The sequence below is a fragment of the Ceratotherium simum genome, chromosome 40, assembly GCF_057802395.1.
Source record: "Ceratotherium simum simum isolate JZ-2026a chromosome 40, ASM5780239v1, whole genome shotgun sequence".
NCBI lineage: Eukaryota > Metazoa > Chordata > Mammalia > Perissodactyla > Rhinocerotidae > Ceratotherium > Ceratotherium simum.
This window is the reverse complement of record NC_141939.1, coordinates 1,046,125-1,056,974: the sequence shown is the minus strand read 5'-3', so window position 1 is coordinate 1,056,974 and position 10,850 is coordinate 1,046,125. Positions and strand designations below refer to the sequence as shown.

At 41.8% G+C, this 10,850-nt stretch overlaps 1 protein-coding gene across 1 annotated transcript in view; it reads right to left on the bottom strand.

Moving 5' to 3' along the window:
• Nucleotides 1–5,672: 5,672 nt before the first annotated feature.
• Nucleotides 5,673–10,850, bottom strand: part of LOC147912053 (uncharacterized) — a 30,873-nt gene continuing 25,695 nt past the window's right edge. The window contains 2 exon segments of the mRNA XM_087426352.1: nt 5,673–5,861; nt 9,895–10,016. Coding sequence (XP_087282478.1) covers nt 5,673–5,861; nt 9,895–10,016 — 311 coding nt within the window.

Sequence of the window (10,850 nt, the reverse complement as noted above, 5' to 3'; positions counted from 1 at the left end):
AAAGTTCACAGGACAGAGTACTGGAGAGGAGAGAGCTGCACAGAAAGAGAACTCTGGGGATCTGCAGAAGTTTCAAGAGACGAGTGCATGTGTGTGAGGAAACTACCAGACGCTGGGGAAAGAACCATCTGAAAGGATTAGAGATAATTGTGCCTAGTGCTAACACAGGGCCAAGGATAGCATCTCTTCTCACCAGACAGAATGGAAAATCTCATGATTCGCCAAGTATTGGGTTGAGGACAGAGAAGGGTTTGCCTCAGAGGTGGGGAATATTTCACCTTTGACTGAACTCTACTTTAGTCCCACTTAACATATCTTAAAAGCAAGAGATAAAATATTAAACTGTTTCCAAATAACTTAACTGTCTCCCAGAACAAATTTAAGAATATTTATAGGAACACAGACATAGCCAGCACTCAACAAGGCAAAATCACAATGTCTGGCACACAGTAAAGAATTAACAGGCATGCAAAGAAGCAGGAAATATGGCCCATAATGAGAAGGAAAATGGATCTACTGGAAGCAACCCAGAAGTGACACAGATGTAAGAATTTGTAGAGACAAAGACATTAAAAGAATTGTTAAACTGTATCCCACATGTTCAAAAAGTTAAGTAAAAGCTTGGGAAATGCGAAAAAAAAGTATCAAAGTAAATTTAGAGCAAATAAATTGTCAGGAATGAAGAGGATAATTTCATAATGATAAAAGAGTCAATTCATCAAAAAGACATAAACATTTATGCATCTAATAACAGAGCTTCAAAAGAAATGAAGCAACTCTGATAGAGCTGTAAAATAGACAAATTCTCAGTTATAGTTTCAGGTTTCAATACTCTACTCTCAAAATTGATAGAACAAGTAGGATGAAAATCAGTAATGACATCAAAGATTTGAGCAACAGGTCGGTCAACTTGACCTAACTGGTGTTTATAGAACACTCCATCTAACAGCAGAATGCACTTTCTTTTCTAGTGCACATGGAACATTTATCAAAATAGACTATAACCCAGGCCATAAGACAAGTTTCAATAAATTTAAAAGGAGTCAAGAAATACAAAGTATTTTTTTTTTTACCACAAAGGAATTAAATCATAAATCGAAACAGAAAAATTTCTGGAAATTCCCCCAAATGCTTTGAAACTAAATAGCACAGTTCCAAATAATCCATGGGTCAACAAAGAATTCAAAAAGGAAATTAGAGTATATAGTGAAAAAGGAAGAAAAATCAAAATTGGTGAGATGAAGCTAAAGTAGTGCTTAGAAATGTACAGCAGTAAAAGCCTATATTAGAAAAGAAGAACGCCACAAGACAATGACCTTGCCTTACACATTTAGAAACTTTAAAAAGAAGAGCAAATTAAACCTAAAGTTATAAGAAGAAAAGAAATATTAAAGATAAGAGAAGGAATCCATGAAATAAAAAAAAATCTAAGAGAGAAAGTCAGCAAAACCAAAAAGCTGGTTATTTAAAAAGATAAATATAATTAAGAAATCTCTACATAGACTGATCAAGAAAAAAAGAGTAAAGACAAATTACCAATATCAGGAATGAGAGAAGTTACATAAATACAGATTCTACAGATATTAAACAGATAAAAAGACTATATTATGAACAACATAATGCCAATAAATTTGACCTTAAAAAAATAGACAGTTCCTTGAACTCCACAACCAATATTTAGCTTGAATATCCTATAGCCATTTAAAAATGGAATTTTTAATGAAAAATCTTCACTAAAGAAATCACCAGGCTCATACAATATCACTGGTGACTTCTAGGAAACATTTTAAAAAGAAATAACACCAATTCTCTGTCAGAAAATAGAAGGGAACACTTCCCAACTCATTTCATGAGGCCAGTATTACCCTAATATCAAAACCAGACAAAGACAATACAGGAAAATAAAACTAAAGTCCAATATTCCTCATGAGCACAGATACAAAAATCCTCAACAAGAATATTAGCAAATAGAATCTAACAATATATCAAAAGTATAATATGTCATGACCAAGTGGGATTTATCCCAGGAATGCAAGGTTGGTTCAACATTTGAAAATTGATCAATGTAATCTAGCATGTTAACAAACAAAAACAAAACAAAAAACTCCACACAGTTATATTAATTGATGCATAAAAAGCATTTAACAATATTTAACATCTATTTATGATAAAAATTCTCAAATATAAAGATGGAAAGGAACTTTCTTAACCTAATATAAGGCATTCATCAAAAAAGCCTACAGCTAGCATTATACTTACTGGTGACAGGCTGAATCCTCTCCCCCTAACAAGCCAAGAATGTCCACTCTCACTCCCTTTCTTCAACATTATATTGGAAGTTCTATCCAGCACAATAAGACAAGAAAAATAAATAAAAGGCGTACTGATTAGAAAGGAAGAAATAAAACCTACCTATTCACAAACGACAGTAATGTCTACATAGAAAATCTTAAGGAATCTACAAAAAAGCTCTAGAAGCAATAAGTGAGTTTAGGGAGGTAGCAGAATACAAGATCAACATGAAAACAATCAATCATATTTCTGTATACTAGTAATCAAAATTTGGAAACAAAAATTTTATAATTTTATTTATTTATTTATTTTTTCCCCAAAGCCCCAGTAGATAGTTATGTGTCATTGCTGCACATCCTTCTGGTTGCTGTATGTGGGATGCGGCCTCAGCATGGCCGGAGAAGCGGTGTGTCGGTGCGCGCCCGGGATCCGAACCCGGGCCGCCAGCAGCAGAGCGCACACACTTAACCGCTAAGCCACGGGGCCGGCCCTGGAAAAAAAATTTTTAAACTGGTACCATTTATAACAACTCCAAAAAGTGAAATACTTAGGTATAAATATACAAAACATATGTAGGACCCTATGCTAAAAACTACAAAATGCTGGAGAGATGTACTGTGCTCATGGATTGGAAGTCTCAACATAGTTAAGGTATCAGTTTTCCTCAAACTGATCTATAGATTTAATGCAATTTCAATAAAAATCCCAGCATGATTTTTTGGAGATACAGACAAGCTGATTCTAAAAATGTGTATGAAAGGCAAAAAAATGTAATAGCCAAAATCATTTTGCAAAAGAAGGACAAAGTTGGAGGACTCACACTATTGGATTTTAAAGCTTACTATAAGCCCACAGGAATCAAGACAGTGCGATATTCTTGAAAGGGTAGACATATAGATCAATGGAAGAGAATAGAGCTTTCAGAAACAGATCTGCACAAATACGATCAGCTGGTTTTTGTCAATGGTGCAAATGCATTTTGATGCAAAAAAAGATAGTCTTTTCAACAAATAGTGTTGGAACAATTGGACATTCATATACAAATAAACAAATGAACAAACCTTGACCTTTACCTCACACTGTAAAAAAATTAATTCAAAATGTGTTACATATCTAAGTGTAAAAGGTAAAACTATCAATTTTTTAGAAGAAAATATAGGAGCGAGTCTTGTGACCTAAGTTTGGCAAAGAGTTCTTAGGACATGAAAAGCATGATCCATAAACCAAAAAAAAAAAAAGATAAATTGTACTTAAAAATTAAAAGACACTGTTAGATGAATGAAAAGACAAGCTACAGACCAGAAGAAAATATTTGTAATCACATACTCGACAAAGAGCTTGAATCCAGAATATATAAGGAACACTCAAAATTCAATGATGGGAAAAAAAAAACAGAGAAAAGAATAGGTAACAAATTTGAAAAGACATTTCAGCAAGGAAGATATAGATAACAAATAAATAGGAGAAGATGTCAATATCATTATTCGTAGGGAAATGCAAATTAAAACCACAATGAGATACCACTGCTCACCTATTACAATGGCTGAGATGAAAAAGACTGACCACACCCAGTGCTGGTAAGGATGTGGAGGAACTGGGACTCTCATACCCTGCTGGAGGGTATGTTAAATGGTGCTGACACTCTGAAAACCATTTAGCATTTCCTTAAATGTTAATCGTTCACTTACACTACCATCCAGCCATTCCACTCCTAGAAATTTTCCTGAAGAAATGGAAGTATTTGTCTGTACAAGGACTTACCCAAGATGTTCACAGCAGATTTATTTGTTACAGCCCCAAACTGCAAGCAACTCAAATGTCCATCAATGAGAGAGAAGATAAACAAATTTTCCTATATCCATGTAATGAAATACTACTAGGCAATGAAAAGGAGTGAATCACTAATATCTGTAGCAACATGGATAAATCTCAAAATAATTATGCTGAATGAAAGAAGCTAGAGGGGAAAATAAGAATGCCGATTGTATGATTCCATTTTTATAAAAATCCTAGAAAATGCAAACTAAACTTTAAGTGACAAAGCAGATCAGTCATTGTAGGGAGCCAGGGAGTGGGGTGGAGGCACAGACGGGCAGGAGGGAGTGAGGACACCTTGGGTGGTGATGCGCATGTTCATTATTTCAATTGTGGTGATGCTTTCATGGGAGTATACAAGGCAAAACTCATTAAATTATATCCTGTAAAAAAAAAAGTGAAAAAAAATCCCTGTCTTTTTTTTTGTTGTTGTTGAGGAGCTTCGGCCCTGAGCTAACATCTGTGCCAATCCTCCTCTATTTTTGTATGTGGGACACTGCCACAGCATGGCTTGATGAGCGGTGTGTAGGTCAGCGCCTGGGATCCGAAACTGCGAACCCTGGGCCGCTGAAGCGGAGCAGGCAAACTTAACCACTACGTCACCAGGCTGGCCCCATAAAATCCCTGTCTTTATTTACTGTAAATCTGAGCCACACTCCCCCTGGACTGTGGGAAATTCAATCTCATCCAGTGTCAGCCCCTCCACCCCGAGGGCTGCACCAGAATCTAAGAGGCTTACACGGTGCCCCCAAAAGAAGCAAGGCCCCCCGCCTCCAGCCCTGTTCCCAGCCCGAGTTCCCAGTCCCTGTCAGCATCCCCCCCTCCAGTTCTCAGCTCCTGGGCCAGTGCAGTTCAGCCCCTGAGGTGAAGGTCACTGGTCTCCTCACTCTCCTTTCCCTCGTTCCTTTACCAAATAGGTTTTGAGAAAGATGCTGAGAACTGAGAAATTCCCACTGACTCTGGCGAGACCTTAACTCTCAACTGTTCCTCTCCATCCCAAATGCTAAACCCACTTCACCAAAGCACAGCTCAAGGCTCCAGACTCTCAGCCTCCGCGTCCCATTCTCGACTAACACAACCCCAGTGTCCTCAGACCTTGAGAACTTGAATAGCGCCTAATCATCCAAGCAAGGTGAACTCTGACAGACCTCCCCAATCTAACCTATAAATCTTTCAGTTCCTGGCTCCCTATAGAACATTCTGGAACTGTTCTCACTTCAGAACATCTTAATAAAGGCTTAAGCTGTAGGCACTTAGATGTTTTTTCCCCTCTGTCCACAGTCTACGTGTGATGTCCCTTCTAAGCCCAGAAACGTAGGTATGCTTCCTAGGAGGAAGTCAGTCTCACCAGGGGCCCAGGCACGTCCCCTAACCGGGAACGACGTGAGAGTGGCCCTGTGCAAGGCCTAGCCCTGGCCAACTCCCACCTACCCAGCCCACCGTGTCACCCTGTGTCCCCACAGTTTGATTCAGCCTAAAAGGCACTTAATACTCTGGGCTGCCAGAGTCTCAAGGCCAGCGTACACATCAACAGAGGGCTTGACTTGGGGAATATTTCTCGGCTTTTATGACGTTTCTTGAACCAGGGCCGCGAGCGTCAGGGACCCTTTAGTGCTCGTTTTTCGCAGGCCTAGCTCATCACACTCCAGGTTTGAGGTTTCCTGAAGTCTGTGCCTTAGCAGTTTTCTTCTCCACTCCACACAGAAGGCAGCAACTTCCAGTTCCTCCGGACCTGGGGAAGGTTGTCTCAAACCCTGGAGGAGAGAAAGATGACTCAGTACTGGGCGACACTGTGCACACTGTCCCCTGTCAGCTGATTGGAGTTCTCAGGGCATCCCTGTGAGTGATGTTGGTGCTGGTTTTCTGATGTTCTGGAACAGAGATCAAGGAATCGAGTTGGAGAGGTCCTCTGAACTGGAGCCCACTCATTCTGGAAGGAGAAACACAACAGAGCAAAGCATCTTACGTCTCTCACAATAGAATGTTCTGAGAATGAAGTCAGTTAAAAAAAATTCTCTCTCTGACCTCAAATCCTGCCTCCTTTTGGATCTTGCTTTATTCGTTTTGCTTTACGCAACTGTTCCCGGGTCTTTGGCCGGCAGCCCAGGCAGAGCCAGGACACAGGTGTACACTGCAAGCACTCAGCCTCAGTCTCAGGTCCCCTGCACTCAAATGGCCTGGAGATCGGGGTGTGGGGACTGGCTCTGCCTCGGGTGGTGCTGCAGGATCGGAGGGGGGCTGTGACTGCGGCCATGCTGGCATGCCGGAGGGAGAGACACTGCTCCACAGGGGCCGGGCCTGAACTTTTCTCTCAGCCTCCTTGGTATTCAAGAGACTCTGGAACTTGTAGCTAAAATATGCACATTTCTCAAATACTTTTCACCAGGTGTGTCTATTTTATGTACTTTCTGAACTTAATTAGTACAAAGTTTCTTTAAACTTGAAATGAAAATTCTCATTCTACTTATTCAGCACCTCCACGCACTAGCTCACTGTTCTAGGTCTGTGGCTTCATGGAGTTTACCTTCTAATAAAAGAGCCAGAGAAATACATAAATGCAAGGAAAAGAAATAGACAAGTAGATAACTACAAACTGTGGTAAGTGCCACAAGGAATTGTACAGGTACTAAAATAGAGGAAACTGGGTGTGATTTAGTTTAGATATAGCGGGGGTGTTTCATCCCTCTGAGGAGGTGGAATTTACTTTTGAACCTAAAGAATAAGAAGGAGGGGCTTGCCCAGTGGGGTAGTGGTTAAGTTTGTGCGCTTTGCTTCGGCAGCCTGGGGTTCACGGATTCGGATCCCAGGTGTGGACCTACACACCACTCATGAAGCCATGCTGTGGCAGCGTCCCACATACAAAATAGAGGAAGATGGGCACAGGTGTTAGCTCAGAGACAATCTTCCTCACCTAAAAAAAAAAAAAAGAAGAAGAAGAAGGAGCCAGACGTGGGAAAATTTGGTAGAAGTGGAGGGGCAGGGGTGCATTCACACAAGTACAGCATGTGTAAAGGCCCTGGGCAGGGTGTCCCATTTCTGGCCTCCACTTAGGATATAGAAAGCTGGAAAGAGTGTTACTCCCACCCTAACAACAAGAAAATGTCAGATAATTCACAAAATCATGACCTTTCTTGAACTCATTAGAGAGCTGCGGTTGAATGGCAACTAACTAGCCTGAAATCTAAGAAAAGACACTTAGGAGAGACGGGGACACAGCACTGGCTTCCTTAGGCCAGAGCATAGGAGGAAGAGGGGGCTACCATATAGCCCCATCTTCTTATCTTAATCTGATAAGAAGGTTTTAGCTAAAACTCTTAACAGATTGCTAATGGCCAAGTGTAGACTAGTATGAGTGTATAGAACCCAACGGAGCCACAATACAAGAAAAATCCACACCTCTTCACAGGCTTTCTCTAGGACCTCCCCTGGTGCTCATGAGAAAGATTTGGGACAGGGCAGGAGGTTGGGAATGCCTCCGTTTTGGTGCCGGCTTTGGGGAGGGGAGCAGCCGCCATGGTGACAAAGGCACAAATCCCTGCCCACATCTGTCTTCTTTGTGGAACAAAAGCCTTAAGTCACTGACGGAAGGACAGCAAACCCTGTCATCCCCAGGGCATAGGTAAAGACCATTGCAAGTGGAGAAAGGGAACAGAATACAGCCCTCTACCCCTGGGGAAGAAGCAGAAAATCGTCCTGAATTCATACTATTAAAAATCTCTTATTGGGGCCGGCCTGCTGGCGTAGTAGTTGGGTTTGCGTGCTCCGCTTTGGCAACCTGGGGTTTGCAGGTTCAGATCCCTGGCACAGACCTATGTGCTGCTTATCAAGCCATGCTGTGGCAGGTGTCCCACATATAAAATAGAGGGAGATAGCACAAATGTTAGCCCAGGGCCAATCTTCCTCAGCAAAAAGAGGAGGATCGGCAATGGATGTTAGCTCAGGGCCAATCTTCCTCACACAAACGTACACACACAAAGTCTCCTATTGCTGGGGGAGGAGCAGGATCACTGAGAAAGCCCCAATCCTGAGACGTGGGGATGCCAGGCCTGCATACAATTGAGGCTGATAAAGACAACAGTGAACACCACCTCTTCTCTGGGCCAGCAAGCATGGAGTCATAAGTAACAAGTAAGCAATGCGAGAAGCAAGAACATTGGGAGAGACCATCTCTGAGGTGTAGGCACACAAGAAAAGCCTCAAGTTGAGAGAGGAACAGGAACATTGAGGAAGACCCTCTGGTAACCCAAGCCCCTCACTAAACACAAAGGTAATGCTAGAGGGCCGGCCCGGTGGCTTAGCGGTTAAGTGCGTGCACTCCACTACTGGCGGCCTGGGTTTGGATCCCAGGTGCGCACCGACGCACCGCTTCTCCCGCCGTGCTGAGGCTGTGTCCCACATACAGCAACTAGAAGGATGTGCAACTATGACATACAACTATCTGCTGGGGTTTTGGGGGGAAAAAAATAAATAAATAAAAATTATAAAAAAAAAAAAAAAGGTAATGCTAGAAAATTTGAATCCAGTGGTACACCAAGGGTGTCTATGTAACAATAACACACAAACTCAGCTCAACACCTGACTATAGTGACTCACCCCCCACACTAAAGGCCAAGAAGAAGAGGTGTGCCCATCTTCAGGCATAAATACTATGCATTTAGTCGCCACCAGTCTACACATAATGTCAAGTTTTCAATGGAAAATCATGAGACATGCAAAAAAGAAAAAAAAAACCAATCCACTGTCAAGAGACAAAGTAGCTAAAAAATCCAGACTCAGATATGAGCCACATCAGGGCCGGCCCTGTGGCTTGGTGGTTAAGTGCGCGAGCTGCGATGCTGGTGGCCCGGGTTCGGATCCCGGGTGCGCATCGAGGCACCACTTCTCCGTTCATCCTGGGGCCGAGTCCCACATACAGCAACTAGAAGGGTGTGCAGCTACGACACACAACTATCCACTGGGGCTTTGGGGGGAAAAAATAAAATAAATAAAATCTTTAAAAAAAAAAAAAAAAAAGATATGAGCCACATGTTGAAACTATCAGATAGGAAGTTAAAAATAACTATGATTAACATATTAATGACTTGGGTGGAAAAAGTAGGCAAAATGCGTAAATGGAGAATTTCAGCAGAGAGACAAAAACTGTTAGAAATAATCGAATGGAAATGCTAAACATAAGAAAAGACATGGTAACAGATGAAAAATGTTTCGAGGGGCTTATCAGCAGACTGGACACAGCTGAAGAAAGAATCAGTGAAATTGAAGGTAGGTTGATAGAAATTAGCCATACTGAAACACACAGGAAATCAGGTGACAGGTTTGGGGAAGGAATGAAGTTGAATTTAATAATTAAGAAGAAGTAGAGGGTCCGGCCCCGGGGCTTAGCAGTTAAGTGTGCGCGCTCCACTGCTGGCGGCCCGGGTTCAGATCCCGGGCGCGCACTGACGCACTGCTGCTCCGGCCATGCTGAGGCCGTGTCCCACATACAGCAACTAGAAGGATGTGCAGCTATGACATACAACTATCTGCTGGGGCTTTGGGGAGAAAAAGGAGGAGGATTGGCAATAGATGTTAGCTCAGAGCCGGTCTTCCTCAGCAAAAAGAGGAGGATTAGCATGGATGTTAGCTCAGGGCTGATCTTCCTCACAAACAAAAAAAAAAAAAGAAGAAGAAGAAGAGTTTCCTCAAGAATGCCTGCAATTTACCGTGTTCCTCTCAGCCTGTGACCCTGAATCATGGTGCCGTGCATGCGTACTCTGTGCCAATGATGCTCTTGGGGCCAGCGCTTACCCGGAGACTTGCAGCTTCTGCGGCCCTCACAGTCTTGGAGACAGCACGGAGCAGCTGCTGTGCATTTTCTACCAGGAGCTCTTCAGAGGACTTGCTTCTTGCCAAGGAGGCCTTTACGGTTGGGAGTTTACAGGAGGAAAGCCATTAACATTACACCAAATAAGAAGTACCATCTCAAATAAATAAATACCAGAAGGTTTTACAATGTGAGCCTCTTCCAGAAAGCTGGCAAGCCTTTGTGGGGACTATTCAGAGAAAGAATGTTCTAAAGGCGTAAATTAACATTTTAAAATAAAATTTGTATTTTGATACTAAGAAAGTATGACTCATAGAGTATCTATAAATTAATAAGAAGTATGTTTTTTTTTCTTGAGGTAACATTGATTTATAACATTGTAGAAATTTCTGGTGTACCTCATTATAATTTGACTTCTGTATGGACAACATTGTGTTCACCACCAAGTCTAGTTGCCATCTACCACCATACAAATGTGCCTCTTTACCCCTGTTGCCCTCCCTCCACCCCCTTCCCCTCTGGGAACCACCAGTCTGTTCTCTGTATCTATGTGTTTGTGGTTGTTGTTACTGAAGAGAACTAGCAGAACATCCATATGCCAACATCCATATATAATGAAAGAAAACAAGAAATTTTGTATAGAATAGCATTCAGGACTTAAAGTAAAAGCTCTAGTCAAAGATTGGACTGGTATTTCCTAACTGAATTACACACCTCGATGACATTTGTTTTAAACTGAATGTAACCGAATTTAGTGAGATAAGTTTTGTTTTTACCAATGACAACGAAGATGTTATGAAACTTAAGTGACTAACTTGGGTAAAATCTCAGGGCTGGATCCTTTAGAGGACTGAGACCTTGATAAAGATACCTGTGTTAATCATGCCTTTTTATTTTCTGTATTTCTGATGCACTGACACCTTAGGGCCTTGCTGACGTT